Source organism: Styela clava, chromosome 9, assembly GCF_964204865.1.
Source record: "Styela clava chromosome 9, kaStyClav1.hap1.2, whole genome shotgun sequence".
Lineage (NCBI taxonomy): Eukaryota > Metazoa > Chordata > Ascidiacea > Stolidobranchia > Styelidae > Styela > Styela clava.
This window is the reverse complement of record NC_135258.1, coordinates 15,505,134-15,529,929: the sequence shown is the minus strand read 5'-3', so window position 1 is coordinate 15,529,929 and position 24,796 is coordinate 15,505,134. Positions and strand designations below refer to the sequence as shown.

Genomic DNA, 24,796 nt, shown 5'->3' with positions numbered 1-24,796 from the left:
CCTGTGTTCGAAATACCTGAATACAGCACTTAAATAGCCTAGGATTTGTAATAGGCAGATAGGTGTCAATATTTGCTAATCATACAGTCGTATTGTTGTACTGTATCTAGTCAGGTAGGTATAAAAAATAGTCAGTTGTCTTAGGTACTAGCATAGAACAGTAGAATTACCATGGTCTAGCTCAGTAAAGAAGTAATAGTAGTAGAGTAGAAAAATCTGGATGTTGTGTTTAAAAAATATAGTAACTTAATTTTTTTTCAGGATTTTGTGTTTATTTAATTTGGATTAAAACATTGCTTTATTATTCTGAAGTTTTATATTGATTTAATGTAAGTTAAAAATAAATTACATATAACATCAACATTCAAAGGCAAAGAAAAAATGAACATATTTTAAAACAAATTGTTATTAGAAGTCATTTATTGAAAACTGCTTTTTTTGCTTGAAATCAATTTAATGGGAGTAATGGATTCAAGCATTGACATTGACACATTTCTTCGATCATTACGTGCTACCAAGCCACCATGGGAGTGTCCGAAATGTCAGAAGATTTATAAAAGTTACTCTGGAATGGAATATCATATGCTTAAATTTGATCATGATGCAGCTCCAATGACCCCAAGCCAGAAACCCACACCGTCAAATTCAAATCGAAAAGGACCTCGCTCAAAGTTTGCCATGAAAAAGAAAGGAGGACGAATGAGTGCTAATACACCTAGACGCTCTCCATCTCCTATTGGTTTTGCATCACCAGCCCGAGAGACTCTGACTTGGGCCGAAGCTCAAAGAATGGTTGAAGTTGAATCAGAAGGAAAAATTTATAGGTATATAACTTAAGCTTTTGCTGTGCTGAATTCACTTTAAAACAAAATGAAAAATGTAATCTATATATTTTGTTTCAACTTCAATGGAGTAAGATTCCACAAATTGAAAACATTTTTATGTATTAGACTGATGATTTACCTACCTTGAGTCTTGATTAAAAACTAAGATGTCTAGAAAAGATTTTATATCATGTATATTTTTTCTATTGCTTTTCGCTAGATTGGACATAAATGAAAAACTAGACGTCATCTCGGATTCTGATGTTGATAAAGATGATGACAGTAACAGCGGAAATTCATCAGACGGAAGTTCAGATACTCAAAATCAAGAAGACTCAAAGAAAAACATAACTAAAGAGGATGGAGGAAACAGTGGACCGGCAGGGAAGAATGGAAAAAGCAAAACGGGAGGGAAACCCGCGGTCAACAGCAAAGACTTGAAAAGTGTGACTCTTCCTATTCAACGAGATGGAAATTCAGCAGAATCAAAGCCAGTTGAACCAAAGCTTCCTGTACCATCGTTTCGCGTCGTCTCTGCGTATGGAACTGAAGCAGCTGATGCTCCAGAACGTCGTATGGCTTATTATCGATATATTGAAAGACCAGTTGAAGAATTGGCAGAGGAGGTAATTCATGTTTATTGTAATATCACCTTTATTATTGAAGAAAAGAAAGGATAGATTTGAGCACGAGTGTGCAATAGGCGGCCCACTGCCCACAACCCAGCCCTTGTCAACACTCATGATTTTCCCCAACCAGCATAAAATCTATTCCGACAATTAATGTTTCAAAATGTGCTCACAGATAAAATATGTAAGCATTAGGCGCTCCTCTTCTCTTGCCTTTCCCCGCTAAATTTTTTGTCTGTAACAGTGTGACCCGACTAGATCTCTGAAGTTAGTTATATGGCCCACTGACGAAAAGTGTTACACACCACTGGTATAAAGTATTTGTGACCATTCGAAATTTAACTATTTTTGAGAATCACTGGATGTGGTGCAGTTTGTTTGGTTGACCCGTATTTCATTATAACACGAATATTTATTCCTTGCTCCCGTGTCGTAATATGGTTGAATTCAGTCATGATAATATTGTTTGAAGCCCATCTATATTATGATAGTATGGTTTACTTTAATAATCTCCCTGACGCATTTTAATTTGGACTATTCTCTAATTTCTTTCAATTTTTGTTCATTCTAGGTTGAATATGATATGGATGAAGAAGACTCTGTTTGGCTCGAACTTTTGAATGAAAACCGAAAAAAAGAGTCATTGCAAATCGTTTCCGCTGATCAATTTGAACTTTTGATGGACAGATTTGAAAAAGAATCCTATTTTGAACAAGCAAAAAATGGGGATCATCATCGTGCACAACAAATGATTGACGAGGACGCCGTATGTTGTGTGTGTAATGACGGCGAATGTCAAAACTCAAATGTCATCTTATTTTGCGACATGTGCAATCTTGCAGTCCACCAGGAGTGCTATGGGGTCCCTTACATTCCTGAAGGACAATGGTTATGTAGGAGATGCTTGCAATCTCCGTCTTGCCCAGTTGATTGCTGCTTGTGCCCAAACAGAGGTGGAGCATTCAAACAGACCGATGATGGTAGATGGGCACATGTGGTTAGTAGTTAGAATATTGGTGTTAGAATAATCAAGAATTCAACATAATTCAAACTTTTGTTATTCAGATAAATGTTTGAATTTGGCACAATCATAAGTTTTACTGCACTGATGATTATGTGCATATATAATGTTAATTAACAATAACAAACTGCTCGAAACAGATTTTTGTATTGCCAAATTTTATTGATATGTATTTCTTTTAAAGCCAATTTATGGAATACTGTCCTAATATATGATTGATACTCGATGCAGTGTTTGCACATGAATATAATATACATTCATAAGTAAAGTAACCTTTAAAATCCTCTTATTGCCTATTTCGATTATTTTTGGACCTTATATTTGATCTCAGGTCTGTGCACTTTGGGTTCCTGAGGTGACATTTGCCAACACTGTGTTCTTGGAACCTATCGACGGATTGAAAAGAATTCCAGCTGCAAGATGGAAACTTTCTTGTTATATTTGTAAACAGAGAAATTCTGGAGCTTGCATACAATGTCACAGAACAAATTGTTACACTGCGTTTCATGTCACATGTGCTCAGCAGGTACTTTTCAAGGCTTTCGTGTGCTAGGAAAACTTCGTTTTTAATCACCTGGACTTTGTGATTTTTTTAATTTTTCTTTTCAATCATTACGCATATAATAGTATAGAAAGTGGATGGTTAGTAACCAGCTACTCTGGCATAACAATAATCTAATTTTCAAACGATTTTCCAAGGTATCTTCCACACCACCACTTATGAGCAGACACTCCAATATAGTCCTCGGCGCTATGGAGTCAAGCCAGAGTTTGGTATTTTAATCAATAGTTTATTTTCATGGGAATAGGTAGTTTGATTGAAAGTTCCCAGCTGATGCAGCACAATGCCTACAAGCTCAAGTGTTTTTATATAGTAAGAAACTGGAACGGGGGTTGATTTTTCGAATCCATGATTTGTGAGCTGGAGGCAGAACGAGAATTATAGTCAATTCTTACTGGACAAGTCAAGCGGGACATTTCTCAGAAATCACAGCCCTGTTATTGTTATATTGTTAATTACTATAGTCTGTGAAAACAGGGTCTTGAAAATTTCACTGATTTTATGGCCATGAATGAATTAACTTCATCATAAATCTGATATAGTTCGGGAGTTTTTCAACGTGCACAAATTTTTACTCTTTTGCGTGACTTGTTCTTTGTCATTTTACCTTTGACTATAGATTGCTTCCTCTATTTAGGCTGGTCTATATATGAAAATGGATCCAGTTCGGGAAACTGGAAAAAATGGAGTAACAGTCACAGTGCGAAAGGCAGCATTCTGCGATGTTCATCGGCCTGCAAATGCGACTCCTACTAAACCACTTCGAAATACATTCGAGTTTGAAGAAATGGATAAAGAAAGAGAAAAACAAGCTTTGTCTGATTCAAGAGAAAAAATGAAAAAGGCACGGAAGATTCTTGCAGAGAAGCGACAAGAAATGCCTCATATTGCCATTCCTTATATTCCAAGAGCTAAGTAAGTGAAGTTTTTCTATTCAGCCTATTATAATTTTTACTGCAGAAACATGTAGTTTTTGTGTATTAATAAAATATGGAAAGAGATCAGAACAAGCAGCGTGAACGTCAGTTCAATGCTTTCTGAATGTACGTGGATGCTGGGCAGGGGAGTCTGAGTTATGTATGTTTTCATTGTAGTCGGAGCTGGAGTTATTTTTTAAACTTCCCGGGAGTCTGGAGTTTAAAAGGAACCCAGAAATTTTTAGGTTTATTAGGACATCTTAATGGTTTATTGAAAGACACTTGCATATGCCATCAAATTTTTTCGTATCAAAATTTGATTTTCTTGGAGTTCGGAACTGGAGTCAGAATCAGATTTTTTACAACGAGGAGTCAATCTAGAGCCAAGTCTGAATTTTTCATGAATCAACAACCTAGGGATGACAATTGACATTGATAAAACGCTTACTTGAACCACCCTATGACAGGAAGGAGTCCAGCAATCCTGTCGCACATATCTATCTCTCATGGGATTCGAACCTGCCAACTCGTGCTGGGTAATCAGAGGCGCGGCGGCAAACATATTCCTAACGCTGAGAACGAACGCCGAGCCTGATTAAAACTTGAAATCTTTATTATGTGATGCAAAGTTAAGACAATTACACACATTTACGCAAGGTATTCTTTTCTCTTCAGAATGGCGTCTATTAGTAAAATTGTAACACTGCAGAAACGTGGAAGTTTTATGCAGAGATTGTTGAGTTATTGGACATTGAAGAGACAATCAAGAAATGGTGTACCTTTGTTAAGACGATTACAGTCGAACCTACAATCTCAAAAGAATCCAGATTCTGTAAGTATTAAATCCTAATAACGGTTTGTTCAAATTACAGACTTTTTTTAGAAATATCTATGTTATATAGTAGTATTGGAGTAAAAACAGCACATTTTCTACCTTAGCATTAGTATGATTTTTTTTAAATGTGTGAACGATAGTGACTTCATTAATTAAGTCATGGCTATTATTTCTCATCACATATCGAATCCATAAAATTTTTAACCATTTATAAAATTTATCCCTGGGCATTTTTGTTTATTATGCAGTGCACTGGTACACCTGAACAAAATGAACTTTTGAAGCAACTCAAGTATTGGCAGAGATTACGACATGATCTTGAACGAGCAAGACTTCTGATTGAACTTATAAGAAAACGAGAGAAATTAAAAAGAGAGCAAATCAAAATAAGTCAGGTACACGATATCAAATGCTTTTCATCTTATTTTGAAATTTCGACAGAATATCTGTTTTTATTCCCTACTATGATATCAAAGACAATTTCAATATACTCTAGTTTGTGTAGGTAATGTAATTCACTTGATTTTGGGAATAAAACAGTCCTAATTTTATTATAAATTTTTTAAATACTATTAGCCATAATTAGTAATTGGTATTGACAGAGACCTTATTTTTAATACTTAAAAACTATATTTTTTTTGTGTCTTTCTGTTATTTAATTGGAGAGGCCACAAACTTTGTAAGGACTGAAGTTTTTGTGTTCATTGTCAACCCAATATATTACTCTTACACCCTGAGAGAAAATGTTGGCACAGGATTTGGACTCATGCTTTTTGAACCATGATGCCATGTTAAGGTTGACCAACACTCTAAACCACTGAGCCATCGTTTCCACATATCTTTCTTATCAAAGCTTATTTTACTACTTTTTTCTTCCAGGCTGTCTCTGATCTTCAATTATCACCCTGGCTTAATCATTTGCATCACACTTTGGATCGCCTCAGAACATTAGACACAGCAAATGTGTTCGCTTTACCAGTAAATGTGAGAGATGCACCAGAATATGACAAAATTATTAAACATCCGATGGATTTCTCAACCATGGAGAAAAAAATCGATGGATTTAAGTATAAGTATGTTTTTTGCAATTTCAACTTCAAAAGTTTTTAAAAGATTTATAACTGCAATTATTCAGGCAATTCGGACCAAAATATTTCTGATATGGTGTTCCCAATTTCCACCCTTTATTCCACCTTGCGAGAGATGATGGATGTGAGATTCGAACTTGAGATAGTTAATCTGCGTATTAACACAGTTTGCTTTAACTTTGGCAAAGTTTGTTGTTTATTTGTTGATTCAATTAACGAGTGAATATCACCCCAAATACATCCTATTAACTAATGGCATTCATGTAATTACACATTTAATTTTCAGGTCTATGGATGACTTTGAGACTGATGTCAATTTGATTGTCAACAACTGCATGCTGTATAACACAAGAGATACAATATTCTTCAGACTTGCACTTAAACTACGAGATCAGGCAAGGATTTTTAATAGTAATACATTGATACCTTGGCAGTCGAACATAATTTGTTCAGGATTATTGTTCCACTACCGATGTGTATGAGTACCGAAACTTTTTGCCATATTGAAAGAATGGTAATTATTTTAATTTGTTCTGACGCATTCTAAAATACCCAAAATATAAACAAAACGTGTACAAAATTTTGTATTCGTTACTGTACGATTGAGCAAATTTCTGTGGGTTCTATGGGATTCGTCTGTTGTGTGCAATGACGTCATCGAAATTGCGCACCTTGTAGAGTTTCCGCCCAGCGATAGTCGTGAAGATTGCCATTCTGGTAGTCTACTTGCATATCTGTACGACCGTAATACATTTTAGCCGTTGTGTCCATATATTTGAGTATCACTCTAGTGTTGATTGGTCAAGAGGCAGCCTAGATGCGCGGTTCAGGTGATGTCATCTCACTCTGCGCCGCGCTCGGGTGTTCGAGCACCAAATTTCCGTTGACTAGAATTTATTGATCGACTACTGTATTATCGAAAATATCAACTTGTTCGACTATCAAGGTATCACTGTATTAATTTTTCCAACCTTTGCATAATCAGGGATCAGTAAAGCAGTTGATGCAGAAATGTCTAAATCAGAAGAGTTTTGTTTTTAATATTTTTGCCGTGCTTTAAATTCCTGTTTGCACTGACTTGAATTTCTTCAAAGTCAATCGGCTTATGCAAATATGCACCATCATAAATCTTTTTGTAACATAGGGAGGCACTGTCATCAGAAATGCAAAAAGAGACTCAGATAAAATTGGATTTGATCCAGAAACAGGATTTTTACTCAATGAAGCTCCTCAAGTCAACGAGGAATCGCCTGGTAAAATATTGACAGAAAGTAAGTTTAAATTGCTGTGTTTTATTTGTACATGACTTACATATATTTGCAATATTTTTATTATAAAAGTGTTCTTAAAAACAAATATACTACCTGAAAAATATTTAGCGTTGTTAGAAATTATGTGAAATGCAACAACCGAGAGTGGGGTTTGTGCTTATAATTGACACTAAGGGATTTCCTGCTGTATCAAAATAACAAAGGCAGTTTTGTAACTGGGGCTGCTCATTTGTAAAAAGATTTACACACTCCTTGCCATCGAAGGCAGGTTGGGTAACAATTGTTAAACCTAATCAATAAAATAAGAACCTCCAATTGGTTATTTATTTTCATACTAAACCAGGGCCAAAGGAAAACTTGTGGTTTTATTAGTTTGTCTTATTGTTTTGCTTTTTAATTATGTTAGTCTATCTTGACGTTTGCCAGACTCTTTGTTTGGCATGATGGTTCATGTATTTGTTATATCTCCCCCTGTTCATTATGTCTTTGCAGCTGTAACTTAAAACTAATTATCTATTCATGTGTCATGCTTGTGTAGATCAACAGCCAAATGGTACATTTCCTCTGAATCTGGCATACTATCATCACGTTGATATGTCGTTTTAAATATTACATTTGATAGTTTAATCATGCAATAATAATCTTAGGACATGAAAAAGAAATGTTGGAAGAAGGTATGACTTATAGCATCGCTGCTTGTTGTGTTTTTTCACAATTTATCTGGCAGATTAGGCGATAAAATTGCATATTGCTTGCCTCAGCAATTGCATATTAAGCTTTTGGTGTTATTTACCCTCATAGTTGTCGGGAAGAGTCATTTTATGTAACTCAAATTATTTGAATATTTTTGTACTGCGTACTGGCATCGGACCATGTCTGATTAGTTTTTGCTTTCAGAATGCTGTTTGTAATTCATTCCTATTTGAATTATCCAAAATATCCTGCGTAGAGTATAATACATATATGGCATATGTGTAGAAAAAATGATACTAAGATCATGATATCGCGACAAAAAGAGTAAATTGTGTGAAAACGTTAAAAATCATCATTTCTGATATCTCGTTTTGCGATAAATTTTCAGGGCTTATCTGTTGCAATCAACTTTTTAAATTTTTGATTCACTATAAATAATAAGTAGTAAATTTCAGTGGATATTATATGTAATTTTAGATTCATGAACAAGATTTGCTATTTTCTCAATTTATTCATCGCTGCATGTTTTATACATACAAGACAAGCTATAATACTACTAGTAACATGATGAACAGCTAAGAGCTAACATATAAAAATGTGCCATATTCATTATTAACAAATGAATATGTGATGCTATTGCATGTACACTTTGTATATCAAAGTTGGTGTGAAGCAAAATATTATAAATAATCTGGTGAATCCTTTATCTTGCATAGTCATGCATAGCCTAAAACTATCCAGAATGTGGCTTCAAACAGTATAGTCATATGATGTATCATATTACTTTTCCATTCTGTGGCAGAGGAAGGCCAATATGGCAATTTAATTATATAATAAACTATCTCTTCTTGTTTGATTACTATACCAAATTGGGCAATAGAAAACCATTGAATAAAGTCATTCCATTGCATGAACTTTGGATTGTAGAAGAATGAACCTCCATATGCTGGTGGAGGGACCGGCAATGCTCTTGCACATAATTATTTCTCATATGATTATAAGGTGTCAACACATTCAGAGTATTTACCATTCGGAATGACAAGCAAACTCTTTATTCTTAGTATTATGAGATACATCTCAAGCTTTAGAAAATAATCTTGCTTGACTTCTGTTTAGTACTAATTCATTCTGATATCTGTCGCATAAAATATTTTTGGCGATCATTACTGTGATTCTGGAATGATATTGAATAAAAAGTCAATAAGGTATATGGTGAACCATGGTCTTTCATCTGGTTCCAAATCCAGGTCTGGTATTAGCTTACCGGGCCTAGTAATCCTTGCACATTTGAAATCCTTTGTGGACATGAAAATTTAAAGGGGTGATCATCAGTACTAATGCATGACGTGGTGTGCAAACAATCAAGCCCTAACAGTTCTGATGGGAATTTGTTCAATGCAAGCATTCTCATATTTGATCTTACCCTGGGGTGTAAAATGGATCTCTGTGTCGCATCAAAATAGTTATCTTTTTTTAAATTTGTTTACATATCTTGGAAAGATGTTTTCATTATATTTATGATGCTTTCAGGTTACGCGACATTTATATCATTTCTGCTTTACTATTTCAGTTGACAGACTAATTGATGGTCATGATCGAACTGATCTATCATATGAAGACCAACTTAAAAACTTATTCGACAAACTTGATTTTACAATGACCTTGAAAAATGGAGTCGGAAAAGCTTACAAAGCGAAAAAACTTCGAGCACAAATTTTGAAGTTGAGAAGGTTAAATTTTTGCCCTTTATTTAGTTTCACTATTTATATCAAACTTACATTGCGAAGTCTTTATTTACATGTGGTTTGATGATTTATTATCTTAGATACGATGCTGATTGAGTGATAATCCTATTATAGATAATGTTCAGTCTTATGTTTTCTTGGTTTATCAGTATGTCTATCTGTTGCTTATCTCAGGACTTATCTTGCACTTTTTGTCATTTACATGTTGTTTGGTGATATTATGTCTTGATGGACGATATGGTATTATTGTCTTGGTTTTTACTCATTACCAATTTGTCTCCATGGATAAGAAAACACATTTACTGAATATTCTAGCACTGCAGTATAATATTAAGATTTGTCAAATCATCATCGTCACTGGTGATACACATTTCTTATATTTAAAGGATTATTAATCGCACAGATTTAGTGTTGACAAAGAGAAGTATTTCTCTGCCTTCCCCTACACGCTTTGGCATTTCGTATTCATATATATCCATATCATACTATATATACGGTATGATATCGTGTATTTGGTTTTATATAAGGCATTATATCTTGGAACGGCCTCACTCAATATCGCATTCAATTTTTTCTAGGAGAATGTCTCAAGCAAAAAAGAATGCAGAAGAAGCTGGTAGTTCACCTGATAAACCATCTACAGCTGAAAAAGTTACAGATGTCAAATCTGAAAATGAAAGATTGTCAGACCACTCCAAATCATTTAACAAACCTGGGAGGAAAAAAAGTACAAGTGGACAAAACAAAAAAGAGAAAGAAAACAGTCATTCTCCCAACCTTTCACCAAGTTTTTCAAGATCCATGAGCTCGCCGGATGGGCCCAAAAAGAAGCCACGTTTCAGAAAGAGAAGGTGGTCTAATCTTTCCGAAAATATGAGCGAAAATGAATCAAAGCGTCCGCGCCGCAGGTCGGTGGACGCTTTTGCTCTGCCACATAAAGGTATTAAACGCAGTGCGAGTACAATGGTGGAGTCTTCAATCGTGGATGACGTTGGTGTAGATTCCGCTAACGAATTCAGACCAGAAAGTGTTAACCGCCGTTCGGCCGTACTTTTTAATAAAAAACGCAAACGAAACTCAAATCCAGTATCGCGACAAAACTCTGATGAAAACACTAAAAGTTCAAACTATGAAAAAGAAGACAGCAGCAGGCCTTTGTCTGATTCAGCAGTTGTTAGTCGGCCCTTGCCAAATTCTTGCCGAAACTCTCGTAGGTCTCCGAGTCCTGAGGTAATGCCACTTCGGAAGACAAGATCAAGTGATTCCTGTAATTCAAATGCCAGTTCAGATTCTGGAGAGAAAATTACCAGATCTAGGAGAAAGTCACTAACAAATGGTTTCTTGCCAAGTCCTGGTGAATATTACGATTTACTTGCATTTTTGAGTTATTGTAGATGATTTTTTTACATTGGAAGCTCACTCGAATGGCTTTTGCTGTAACAAGCATATGACCATAATTTCATACATATGAATTAGTAATATAAAATGTGTTATATATGCCCAGAGAAGTATTCTCACATACCTCAATGTAGACTAGTTTTTCACTCAAAGTCACCTCTATAAATTGTTCATCATGTTATTAGGGAGAAAAGGAAGCAAACCTGAAAGTTTTCTAGTTTATCGGGAAGAATCAAGACGCCAACGTACAAGTTCAGACACTGATACAACTTCGTCCAGTAGCAGTAATGATAACAGGTTTGTGTGTTTTGCTGTATTACATATTCCACAATACACGACAAGTAGATCAAACGAAAAAACAGTGCAAACTATCTGTAACAATTCGTCTTGATTGGAATTGGGTGGAAAGTAACAACAGTACCTTTATATATAGGTAATAATAAGATGATACTGTATACTGTATAAATTCCTGATGATATGTATAAACAAAAAAGCACAAAATTTGGAATTGCTGACCTACTGATTAAAGCGCTACCCTTAAACATGATAGTATCACAGATTGCACATCACCAATTCAATCTTCATGCCCCAAACCTCAACCAGAGTGTAATTAATTGGGTTGGCAATGCCTGGACCAGCAAGGTCCTTCCAAATAATAATTGTTTACATATCGTTATCGTGGTCGCTTGTATATTGCCTTATTTGGAGCGAAAAACGCATTATATAAAAAAAATCCATTTTTTATTATCTACTTATTCATTAGAAGAAAATCTAAGAAAAGATCATCCATCACCAGCGCTAAATTAATCTCTCGTCGATCATCTTGCTCTGTTATGGAAAATAGAAGAAGAATGAATCGCCGTAGCAATAGCCCTTCTTCCAATGGTGACTCTGACGATACAGACAAAATGAAACCTTCTGGTAAGTGGAAATGTACAATTTGGGGATTGATAATTTATTGCAAAACGCACCATCTCTCTCTCCAAACTTATTTCTACTGAACCTGGTATGGGAAATAATAGAAACTTTAAAGTGATGTTGTTGTACCATTATGAATATCAATTCCATGACATACTTGGTTAATTACCCTCAGTGAGTACAAAAAACTGAAGGTCATTATTAATAAAATGCTCTTTTCGTATGCTTGAAATTACAATGCTCTCAAAATTTAAAATTATACTGTTGTGATAATAATCTAACTCTGTTTTCATGATTGATTTTAAAATAAATTTCCGCATTTTACGTCAAACATTATAGTGAATCCATTCAGAGTATTCAAAATCAAATTGAATTGCATCTAAAACAATTCGAATTATCGGAATAGTACTTCTCGGCTTTCAAAATTATTTCATTAATTCATTTATGCAGTGGTCCGCAAACGAAGACGTACAACAGGAAGTTCATCGACAGAGGAAGAACAAGCATCTGATTCATGCAATCTCGAAGCTCTTGATTTAGTTTGGGCTAAATGCAGAGGTTACCCTTCTTATCCTGCATTGGTAAGTCTATATTTAGATAAGTAAGATGCCAAATAAAGCCTGGGTGCTAGGTTTCTGCAGATGTACACTTATCCGTGCCAGAGTATTTAATGTGATATAAACATTTTTCGACTATCCAGAAGTGTGTGTACCAATATGGAGGTAACTAATTTTGTTCGCCTTCTTTACATCAAATTGTGTGAAGGGACTGATATCTATGGACAGGGGGTATATTCACTTGGCTAACACAGATAGTCCCCGAACGCGTAATAAAACTAAAATAAAGAAAATCGGAATAAAATTATGGCCTAACCCTAACCTGGAACACACACTACGGGAGTACCTATAATTTTCATTGACAGGCCTGCACTTGGCTTGATACACTGAATATTGTCTGAAAGTTTTATCCTCCATAATTATGTCGGTTTATTAAACGTCTGTACAAACTAATGTGAATAAATTCTCATTCGATTGTATCAAAATGCTTCTCAATATTTAACAAGCCATTTTTGTTGATCTAATTGTAAAATTAGTTGATTCTTGGAGGGCATTTATTTTCATTCAAAAATTATTTTTGCCAGATTATTGATCCAAATATGCCAAGGAACGGTTATTTTCACAATGGGGTACCTATTCCTGTCCCTCCATTTGATGTCCTAAAAGTTGGTGAATCAAAATTGGAGTCCAATCATAAACACAATCATCTTTATCTTGTCTTGTTTTTTGACAACAAAAGAACATGGTATGTTGAAATTATTTATAAGTAAGAATAAGTGAATGAATCTCATTTCTCAGTACTGTTATTTTTATTTGTAAATTAAAAAATGTCTGATATATATTTTGCAAGTTTACATATTTGTTTTGATTATAGGATAACTATCAATTTCCTCATTGAAATTAATTTTGACACAAGGCATTATTTTTATGAACAAATTATATTTATTTTGATTCTCTTTTAGCTATTATGGCAAAAAAATACTCTTTTAAAGCAAGGTTACGAGAAACCACTCACATGACATGCATGCTTTCTTGAAGAAATCTCGGCCATGTCAGATTCTCTGTCATTCTATACTAAATGTTTATTTTGACCGTTTATTTCAAATTTACAACACAGGCAATGGTTACCAGCATCTAAACTCAAACCACTCGGCCTCGATGAAAAATCTGACAGGTTGAAATTGTACGAAGGAAAACGTCCTGGTATAAGACGCAGCGTAACGCAGGCCTACCAACGCGCAATCATTCACAGAAGAAAAGTATCAGGAGAAATTCCTGATAGCGATGATGAAATTCACGATGACGGTAACTTCGCTGAAGAAGAAGATAGCAGTGATTCCGTAAATTAAATTGATTTTTATCTATCATAGGATACACTTGAAACACTGCTTCTATCACGTAATTGGTATATAAGAATACTACACTACTACTATTTCAAGGGCAACTGCTTTCATAATTTGCTGAGTTCGCAAGGATTAAATTCTATCTAGTAAGCAGCAACTTGGATTGATCAGAACAAGTCAAATATACTTACATATACTTGTATGTTTGTCTTGATGTGTCTTTGTATTGTGGTCACCGTACTTCGCAACCTAAGATAAATTTTGCGTTGTTTTGAAGTTGGTATTTTGCCTTGCACAGGTAAATCCCCAGGAATATACCGAGTCATGCCCACACTACACCTATTAATCAAAATATATCTAGTATGATTGAATTTTTAATATAAATTTATCAACTTTGAGCAAGCACATTTTGCTTCAATTAGTAGCTGGAATGTTGTAAAGTAAACCGAAAGTTTTATTAAATTTGGTGAAATGAATTCATTGCTCATCACTGAAATTGAAAAACTTGCGCAGCCAAATCTTGATTATATAAAATGTAGTGAATTAAAATTGCATTGCAAAAGATTAGTATTATTTGTATTTGTTTAATATTATAAATTTTGTTACGAAAAATAAATGTGTAGCTAGTTGAAATAACCAGTTAGTAGAATAGTTTCTATTCTAGGATACTTACTGGCTTGCAATCAATATAGATGTCAAATATTCACGGTGGATTTCTTCATCCACAAAACCAAATTTTACTCTTTACACGAGTCATGATTGCTTTACTGAAATAGAAATACAGATATTTAATAGTAATGCAGCAATTTTGATTATATGAAGTCGTTTAAAACAACTATTTCATGCGGCAAATGTTACTAGTTGAAGCTGCTAATGTTATGTCCTGGTGATACAAAATTTTGGCTTGTAGCAGGTAGAAGATGTGGATTATAGTTATTTGTATCTACAATGATTGACTTTAAGTTGCACAATATGTTTGATAAATTTTTTATTCTTTCCTGTTGATACATTTATATTTTAGTTCTTTTCCATGATTTTTGTATTTATGTGTCATTTTAAATATGGTAAATACCATATTTTTTCAGAATATAGGATGAATTTCAAAGTTTGACACGAATAATATCAACATGTAATGTGTTAAAATATAAGGAAAGGGAAAAATTTGAATGCATTTATTTTCTTTTCCAAAGGAAACCCCCCTTTTTCACGTATGAAAGATTTCATAGGCATTTTTTTTTTTGAAATTATGTAGTTCTTTCCTATTATTATCTCGGTATTAATATTCTATATTAAACTCCCCATTCAAGATTATATCTCAAAGATGTATTTACAAGGTAATTTGTATATGAATTTATACATGGATTTAAGTTCACAATGCCTAATTTGCCTTCATTATAGTAATAGTGCCTGTTCTGTTGTTCAGTGGTCAAGTTCCCCCGTATGCCTGTTATTTGTATATACTATTTATTTTGCTTTTTGTCATTCCAATTGCTATTTATTGAACAGTTTTAATGCTGTTTAACACATCTGGGGCTGGGGAAGAAGATAGAATCCTTCACTAGTCAGTTTGAATGGCTTACCCCGAGAATGATAATCAGTGAAGGAGTTACACCTGTCTAACAACTCAAATTATCATGGATTTGAGAACTTGGTCGACAAAGTTGTTTTATCAGCAAGTCCGAGACATATTTAGAAGCTATTTACGTAGCTTGGATTCTGCATACTTGTTTTCGAATCACACAACGCGTTTTCCCTGTACAATATCGGCATAAATTTTTTATTCTTGTATCAACTCTATACTATTGATATTGAGTTTTGTGATGTGGCACACTATGTATATTTTCTAGATGTACTTACATATGAAATTCAGGAACGTATTTGTATGTTGTTATCGCTGTCGTGTTGTCCCATTTATTTGTTGTTTATTCATCACAAACACATTTTCGTAAAATAAATTTATGCAAAATTGCGAACAGAGTTGGTTTTATTGCAGAGAATTGGAATTATCAAGCCTAGTATAAGTATGCGGTCAGGGTGGTTTTAATTTCCACAAATGTGTGATTATTGTCAGATCAGGTCCAGCTAGCTGTGGAAATGCTTTACGCCTGATGAAATCTCCGCGAATTTAGATTATCCCTGCCGACCGAAGGCAATTCTCGTAGAAACGACCATGGACCAAGATTATAGTTGCTATCACAGGTCAGTGTTGTAGATTCTTGGACATGGCTTTGACAGAAGATTGACAAAAATAAACCCAACTTTGGTGATACACACAGATATACATCACTGTTGGCCAGATTACTAATTTTCATGAGTTGGAACGAGTGCAGATTGAAATCGGGTTCGAAGGCTAAGAAAGCTCCGTCTAAGTTGCAGTCACTGAATTATTTTACCAACATCGCCATCAATATTCTGCATCTACAGTTGAAAACACCAGTCTTGACTTACTATAAGCAGTTTATTATCAAATATAAAGTAACATACTTTATTATATCAGCTATTGCACAGAAATGCGGCTACAGGCTAGCTAAAATGATAAATCTTGAATAAAATCCAATATGATTACAGATCATGATATCAAGTCCACAATTACATATGGGTAACGTTATTGATGAGATTTGAGAATGATGGCCGTGTGGTTCACAAATTTTTTCTGTTAAAACCAATCTAGGAAATTAGGTCTTTTCTTTGCCCTCAACACCAAATAAAAGAGAAAAAATCTCATGACTGTCATGTTTCTTAAGAAAAGCAGCAAATTGTCCAAGATCCATGTGATAATCTCTGCCACCATGAACCCCAAAGTCTTTCTCCGCAACAACATCTGGAAACTTCCTCTGAAAGCTAGAAGATGCAGAGTCAATACTTAACACCCCATCTTCTTTATGTGCCAGACTTAACCTCTTCCAAGTTTGTCGTTTCATTCTGTAAGAAAGAAACATATTCACTTTTTCACCTTTACCCCACTCTTGGCAACATTTAGAATCAAGTATATTCTATCAACCTTCACATACTATCAATATTAACACAGTTGTTCCATGTTTATTGTTTGGCAAAGATTTTGCAAATTTTTCCATGCCAAATAGCACAGTAATATTATAACATAGGGGGATCGTTCTACATTAACTTTAAAAAATGCTTTCCGTCAAATGTGATGGGAAAATTCATATGCAAGAGAATTGTTGAACTCACTAAAAATAAATAACTTGACTATTCAAATACCTGGTAACCATGGTTTGCCATATGAATGGCAATAAGCATCTTATCTTCTCCCCTCTCCAGGCAAAATACAGAAAATCCTAACCTATATTATTGTGCTGGATGAATATGATGAAGAACTCAAGTTGGAAGTGTAGCTGGACTTAGTTTAATCTCCATATGCTAAAATGAACTTTAATTACCTTTCACTTTTCTGGCAACCTTCCTTCTACTCCAAATAAATGAACAAATGCATTTCCACAGCCATGATCATTAATATACTGAAACAATGCCCCCATATTCATATGATTTCCTCTGTTTCCATGAACTTCAAAACTGACTTCCATCATTTCCTTGAACTTTCTGTTGCAACTATTCATCTCATCGCCATCCTCTCTGCGTCGCACTTCAATATGCTTCCAGTTTAACCTCCTTATCCTGATGAAATAAATATCATTCTCACTAAAATATTCTTTACTTCAGTAATCTCTCCTAATATAAAGTGGCATATGCTGAAATTCATATTTTTCATTTAGGCTGATATTTGAAGTTCACTCCTTTTGCTAACAGACAATGTTTGTTTGGGGATATTTGCTACAGAGGAGAAATTTAAAGCATTCATTTTTAAGCAGGATATCATATTTATACTATTAGGAGGGGGAGACAAGATGGCCTAATGAATCTCGTTTCTGCTAGAATACCAGCCCAAGCAGCATAGAGTTGATGGTGTGGGTATTGAACAAATTAGAAAAATAAATACAAATCAGCCCAATAGCAGCGGTTCCCAACCGGGGCCTCCATAGAGCAGTTGGTGAGAAGCCACCAGGCTATGCGATGCTGATTTTACTCCGCGTTCTTCCTATTTTTATTGCTTGAGAAGTTTTTTCGCAAGGGTGTTTTCACTTTGTGAAACATAATGGGATTTGAAATCTACCAATCAAAATAACCTAAATACCACTGGAATGATAAACAGGGGGGACATGAGTGATGAAATCATTCGGGAGGGGGCCACGAGCCATAATAGGTTGGAAACCACTATATAGGATTTAACATTGGATCAATTTGCCAACAATTTATGTCCAAATCAAATGAGATAACATGAAATTTTATTACCTCTGCCAAAATTCTTCACAATTATTCATTGGTCCTTCTACACACACAATACCAGGTTTTCCTGGCATACTGAATCCAGTTAGTTGAAGTTCTTTTGACCATTCTAATATGTTTTTCCTTTTTGTTTTACTGTATATGTGATGACTATAAATCCAATATCGCGAAAATTGTTGGCAAACATTATCTGATTGATTTGTTTCCACACCAGCTTCTTTAGATTGATTGCTTTCTCGTGTAATATAGTTTTCAGTATTTTCATTCAGCCATTCTATAATCTTGAAAAATAAAGTTCAATTAGGTGAGGGCTTGAGAGTATGATGCAATTAAATGCTGCTACCAGATTTAGTATTATAGATAGTGCACAACCGGGATCTAGTCATATCAATTATACAAAGTGCAAAAACAATTGAACAAACTGACCTTAATAATGTCATAAATATGATAGATCTCAAACAAGTAAGTTTGCAAAAACAATACCATTGATGAAATGTGGCTCCTGCTAGCTTTTTAATATATATTATAATTAACCTAGTTTATTTGGATTTTTTGCTCTCATCCCCCAAATAAGTATTTGTTGTTTCACATATTTAGATGCTTGTTCTTATTCATTTCATTTATTGTCAATATCCAAACCGGCTGCTAAATCTTTTTTAACCTCAATATTTTCATAATTTCCCGCCAAAATATCTGTTTTCATGGCAGAATTGATTTCAATTTGTTCATATTAAACGGCATCTATTGGCATTTCTATCATCCAAGTGAATATATATATAGCTCTTAGCATATTACTGTATTAGGGTCTTCACAACTCTTTTATCTTAACTATACAAATTTAGTTGACTCACTTGAAATATACATAAATCACCCACACCAATTTCATCAATAAGTTTTTTCATTTCTTCGTTAATATCTTTGTATTGTAATTTGGACATTTTCTGGCATCTAGGTACAAAAAAAGATGAAAATAAAGTCACAAACGGAGTAGTAAATTATTCAATGATATTGAAGAATTTTTCAAGTTTAAAAAACAAATTCCAATTTAAAAATAAAAAGTCTGAATGTTGACAATTGCCGATAACAGTTGCAGATTTCACAGACATAGACTAGAGATATCTTAAAAAATTCCTACCTAACTTGAACGGATATATTCTCCTCTGAAGGGTAATTTACAGGAAGCATGAATTCCACCCTTAAAATACAGCTGATCGCGTCCTTCAATTCATATTTCAGAGTGAATTTTAGGGTTTTGTTTGGGTCATCACCATCATTTCCGAGGTAATTTTTCATTTGATCTATAACTACTTCATCATCAAACACAACTTCATCCTTCCCTGGAAACATACTCTGCAGCATTTCAACTTCGGAAAGTTGCAGTTCGACATTTTCCAATCGCGTGCTCATTATCAGAGTTCGTAATAGTAATACTGTAATATGATCACATGTATTAAATATCAAGCGTCATCGATAGTTCAGATCCACGGCTTAGTTTTTGTAACTGTATATAATTTGATTTATTGCTGCAGTGCAAATTGTGAAAGAAATTCAGATACATCTGTACATCAGTACCGGCACATGGGATAACATAAAAAGTTGGCGCAACTGTCTCCGATTCTAGCTAGTTTTACTTAGAATCTTGGTATGGTTTCGATTGTTGCAAATATGACAAGTATCTTACGGTATAACAAATGAGTAAAGGGATTAAATTCATCTGTTACAGCGTCTTCAGCCCATGTAAGGCACCGGCCCACAACGGAAATAAAACAAACATGGAACGGCGAAAGTGTAAACATTTATTCCACTTGGGCACCCTCTCGGGAATGTAACAGAAAAAGGGGGGGGGGGGTGGAATAATCAAGTTGGGAGCATCGTGTCTAAATACATATTTTTAATCAAGTTAATAACGACAAATGAAATTTAACGTAAATCGAACGGATTATTGAAAACACGTTTCGTTTGCTGCAACACGATTGTATGCAAAGAATGCAGAGGTCGAAATGAAATAACATTCATTATCAATGAGCGAGAGTGCTAAGCGGGGGTTTAGTCCGGAAGCGTGATTATGAAGACCACATCCTCCTATTTGTTGTTACATCTTTTTGCGTTTACATTGATGGTGATCACTAGTTATGGAAAATTCTGTAAAAAAATAAATTCATGCAAGTAAGTCTCTATGCACTCATGATTTTCTTTTATTTGTATCGTCATTTTACTACAACGAAGACGGTAAGGATCAATGAGGCGCGCAACCTTTTCCAGTAAATACCATACCATATTTCGATAATCAAAAGAGCTGGTTACCACTTTCGTTCATGAACAAAGCATTTACAAATCGCAGGCTCTGATACCAACATATTTCGATTGCTATTGTAGTCAGGGGTATGTAAAACTTTTCAGCTGCCTGGGGCGGATTTCTGATAATGATTCTCCCTACTTAAAATTTGGGGGATAAACAAATTATAGATGTTGTTATACATTAAAATAAATAAATTAAAGGTCAAGTGAGAGTCAAATATTTGTATTATTATTACTTAAATCATCAAACTAAGCAACAAACTCACCCCTATAAGATGCTGTCTGGGGTGGATGCCCCTATGGCCCCCCTCTACTCTAGACACCATTGTAGTATGGGATATTTTTGTTTCAGATGTGAAATGGATGATGGTTCTGGGATAATCAATTTACGATCGTTAGCTCATCCCGGAAATCTTCCAAAGTGGACATTGAGTGGTGGCGATGGGTGGATGTACAAATATAATCCCTGTTTGGGATATTCACTGGGAATAAATTCTGATCTTGCCGTAAGTTAACTGATTTTTAGTATATCGGGCCTCGAGCACCCACCCGAAGGTAAAAAATCAGTAGTATAGGAGTCGCAGGTAACCTTATAGTTTTTAGAACCAATGACAGTAGAAGATTAGATACAAGTCATAAATCTTTACAAGCCAAAGTAGTTGCTAAAATGAAGTAATAATCATAATTTTGTTCATTCCCACACCTTTTCACCAACACTTGTGGAATAAATATACGCTATGAATATATTGAAGTTTTTTACTATATCATTCCACAACAACAATATTTTCCATATCAGGTGGGACAAGCGAGCACATCAGGATCAGCGTATGACCTGGGTATTCAATCATCTGCCGGATATAATGTTACAGATGATGGCAAAGTTATGATAATATATTCAGCGAAAGATGGGAAAAGGTAGCAAAAATACTGAAATTGTTGAGTATATTCCCAAGAATAATATTTACCAAATGCAAAGAATGTAAGGCACAGATGATTTATACAACTTTGCCTTTATCTCACCTATACATTATATATATATATATATATATATCTAAATAGGCACTTTGATTTATTTGATTGAATGTTAAGATTGGGGGATGTTGATTTTTCAAAAAGGGAGATTGGATGAAAATTTAACAAAGTATTTATTATCATTTTTTTCAATAGTGTAATATTTTACATGTTAACTTGCCGAATAGATCACTTATGCATGAGTTTATTCTTACCATTTCAAAATAACCCAATTCAGATCATCTCGAATTATATTGGAATGTGATCGTGAAACAAGATTCGATAGACTAGAGTTTATTGGAGAAATAAAAATAACAGAATATGTGAGTTAGAATTTTTTTAAGTAGGCATATAGAACTAGGACAGACAAAAATTATCTTGGTGTTTTACTTTGTATTATGGGTTGTGACAATTGTTTGAAGACTTTTTTATGCCTCCTCTCATCCCAGTCTGACTCAGCTATTTAATGATGATTTTTTTTAATTTCGAAGTTCTCAACTTGCTGATTAATTTGATGTTTTCTTCATTTCAGGATATGATGCTTAGTAGTCCATGTGCTTGTCCAGGATATTGTGATAATTATGGACTTTATGAAAATGTTGCCAAGAATATGAGTGGATACTGGGAAAATACATATGGTGGGAAAAGAGTTATTCCAGGTACTCTTTTTATTATGTCGGTATCAATTTCAATAGGGGTTGTATTTCACATGGATTTGAATATGAATTTCATATGTAATTTTTTTCACACTTCCTAAACCTATGTGTGGAACCTTAATGTCAGTATATTTATGAATTGCTTCCTTGTAATTTCTAATGAGATCTTTTCTTCCCTTTTTCTACCATGGTTACCTCTTGTTGTTTCAGATACTCCACAACAAGCTAAATATCCATGGTCAGATGTTGGTACATCCATGGTAGCTTTGCTATTGCATGACATTTTGCTGATTGTCCTAATCGCATCCTGTATCATTGTTTTCGGTCGTTTCAAACGTATTTGCCGGGGAAATAATCATATGAGCCAGCAGAATACACAGCATCATTGTAGATATGTAAAAGAACGAGATGACAGCATTGAATCTGGATCTTCAAAAACAAGTGAATATCATAAAGAAGCAAGGTTTGAAAAGGCATGTATTCGAAAAATATTATAGAACTTTGACTGTTTTTGATGGCTGAAAGAATTGCAGACAATTCCTCGCTTTTTCAAATAATGTCTGTAATAGCCCATGCAACTATTTAACTACCTGACATGGACTATTAACTGGATGAGAGGCCATGGGCTACATCTGATTAAGCTTATATTATCGGCTTTTCTTCCCGGAATAGATGTGAAAATTTATCCTATCCTAACCCTAAAAAGTTGTGCAACAAAAATTAGACCATTATGCTAGTGACGGATGCAGTTATGCTTAGTGAACTCTGAATATCAATAGTTCGCGATTGGAAAGAAATGATTCAATTATGTCAAAAAACTGGTCAGATGTTCCAAAGGATCGAAATAAACTCTCCATATTTTTGTGCATTAGCAGAAATAAATAATTGGCAGATCTGACGAAACAGGAGTAGAAAAATTCTAAGGTACATGCCCTAGAGACAACCATAGATTACAACAAATGTTAAAGATCTTAGCTAAATCAGGTATATTTGCTGTCACTGACTGACACATTTATGGTATTCAGCAAGCTATTTATTTGAAAGTTTCACATAAGACATTTTGTACACAGGTAGGTATAGATAGAATTTCTATGCTGTTGCCAGCAAAATTTGTGCTTTCAAATAATTAATACGGTAAGTGTATCAAAGCTTTCCTGATCTTTCCATTAAAATGACATCATTTTGAATACAGGCTGCATCGAAAACAAGCTTTCATCAGGAAAATGAAGATGATTGTGAAAATGCGTCACAACAGAAGCTTATTGTAAAGGTGGAATAAAAGATCGAATTCAGTTCAGCAAAAGTTAACTTATATTTTCTATATACAAGATTAAGTCATTCTTGTTCTTAAAATATGTCATTTTCTTTCCCTGTCAATAATTTGGTATTCACTGAATTTGCATTCTTCATACTCCTATCTAGTACTTAGAAATAATTTTATTTACCATGACATCAATCTCAATTATTGTTTATGTATATTTGTTTGTGCCTTTTTTATATTTATCAGCACTGTTTGCTACATTTACATTAGTAGAACAGATATTAATGTACAATCATATATTCCAGTGTGTAATTTGTTTTACAATTTTTAAAGGTTTGGCTATAGGAAAACGCAACAATCACCAATTAATGGCACAGGTATATTTCAATATAATTTAGGATTTTTAAGAAATTATAGCTGCAACTTGTGTAGTGTTACCAGAAGAATTTTGGAATGACTGGATAGTATGGTAAAATAGTACTGTTCCATTTCCATCAATAGTTATTTTTATGTTCGGAATATCTTTATCTTATGTGTCTGTAGCTGTTTTGCACAGTTGTGTATTTGTAATATTTGCACTAACTACTGGTACCATCTTATTTTTAAAGATAAGGTTCATGTGAAATATTTTTAGCACTTTTCAGTAATTAAAAAAGCAACATTACTTACTATGCATATCAGTATGAATAATATAAATAATCATGAGATTAAATAATTAATGCTAATAATTCTTCCATCTATTTAATTTTTTTGCTCAGGCATGCAATTGTATCATTTTTAATTTATATTAATATTATGTTTGTAATTTTTATTATATCAAAATTGGGACCAATACTGCCTTATAATATTTAAATTTCTGGATGGGATGATATGAAATGGTTGGAGCTGCTGGTTGTCTTGAAATGGGTAGGAGAATTGTCATTTACCACCGTTTAATTAATTCATCTATTCCCAGGATGAGGTGTTAAGTGTTATCCCCTGAAATCAAGTTTTTCCAGCGTTTAATTTGCTGATTTCGTCATCTCTGTTTTATAATTTCAAATACTACGATTTGATATATAATTAACAACTTGTTCTGTCCATTGTACAGCATTATACGGATATATACTAATCCGCTTCTGCCTTATTCCTTTTTCAATACAAACCATGACGTGCTTACATATTAAATTCGGTCTCCAAACTTACACTTACAAGCGGATCACCGAGATCAAATTGTTATTGTCCGGTCAAAATATATATATATTTCGTCGTCTGGCTATCGGCTACTGGACAAAAAGTGAAATATATTGATAAACCTTAATTCAAAGAACTTGAGCTGAACCTGATTTATAACTAAAAATAATGTTTTGTCAGAATTCTCAAATTTCAATCAACCTAATATGGGTGTTCCGGCAATTTAAATTCGTGCAGGCTGCTATATATCTTTTTTTTTGTAGCTGATAAAAATTAAATCTCACTTTCTCTCGC

General features: G+C 34.1%; 3 protein-coding genes across 6 annotated transcripts; 2 read left to right on the top strand and 1 right to left on the bottom strand.

The window, feature by feature from the left end:
• Nucleotides 1-296: 296 nt before the first annotated feature.
• Nucleotides 297-15,774, top strand: LOC120338857 (peregrin-like). Of its 2 annotated transcripts, XM_078115955.1 has the most exons (18): nucleotides 297-824; nucleotides 1,045-1,450; nucleotides 2,025-2,450; nucleotides 2,806-3,000; nucleotides 3,674-3,951; nucleotides 4,629-4,785; nucleotides 5,037-5,183; nucleotides 5,668-5,861; nucleotides 6,163-6,271; nucleotides 7,021-7,147; nucleotides 7,795-7,821; nucleotides 9,411-9,570; nucleotides 10,164-10,939; nucleotides 11,169-11,280; nucleotides 11,747-11,904; nucleotides 12,352-12,482; nucleotides 13,043-13,203; nucleotides 13,576-15,774. In XM_078115955.1, exons 1-18 carry the CDS (start codon nucleotides 457-459, stop codon nucleotides 13,805-13,807), a joined length of 4,164 nt encoding a protein of 1,387 aa, XP_077972081.1. In that variant the 5' UTR covers nucleotides 297-456; the 3' UTR covers nucleotides 13,808-15,774. The 2 variants fall into 2 exon arrangements, with proteins under 2 accessions (XP_077972081.1, XP_039262766.2); XM_039406832.2 differs by lacking the exon at nucleotides 7,795-7,821.
• A 466-nt stretch (nucleotides 15,775-16,240) lies between these two features.
• On the bottom strand, nucleotides 16,241-19,920 carry LOC120339675 (RWD domain-containing protein 2B-like). Of its 3 annotated transcripts, none has more exons than XM_039407844.2 (6): nucleotides 19,785-19,920; nucleotides 19,239-19,533; nucleotides 18,955-19,051; nucleotides 18,110-18,384; nucleotides 17,338-17,434; nucleotides 16,537-16,723 (listed from the first exon to the last, which is right to left on the bottom strand). In XM_039407844.2, the coding sequence occupies exons 1-6, from the start codon at nucleotides 19,897-19,899 to the stop codon at nucleotides 16,682-16,684; spliced, it is 921 nt and encodes a 306-aa protein (XP_039263778.2). In that variant the 5' UTR covers nucleotides 19,900-19,920; the 3' UTR covers nucleotides 16,537-16,681. The 3 variants fall into 3 exon arrangements, with proteins under 3 accessions (XP_039263776.2, XP_039263778.2, XP_039263777.2); XM_039407843.2 differs by having other exon boundaries at nucleotides 16,586-16,723; nucleotides 17,200-17,434; XM_039407842.2 differs by lacking the exon at nucleotides 17,338-17,434 and having other exon boundaries at nucleotides 16,241-16,723; nucleotides 19,785-19,919.
• A 78-nt stretch (nucleotides 19,921-19,998) lies between these two features.
• Nucleotides 19,999-24,161, top strand: LOC120339676 (uncharacterized). Its single transcript, XM_039407845.2, has 7 exons — nucleotides 19,999-20,269; nucleotides 20,754-20,907; nucleotides 21,198-21,316; nucleotides 21,651-21,735; nucleotides 21,945-22,071; nucleotides 22,279-22,541; nucleotides 23,261-24,161. The coding sequence occupies exons 1-7, from the start codon at nucleotides 20,169-20,171 to the stop codon at nucleotides 23,345-23,347; spliced, it is 936 nt and encodes a 311-aa protein (XP_039263779.2). The 5' UTR covers nucleotides 19,999-20,168; the 3' UTR covers nucleotides 23,348-24,161.
• The last annotated feature ends 635 nt before the right edge of the window (nucleotides 24,162-24,796 follow it).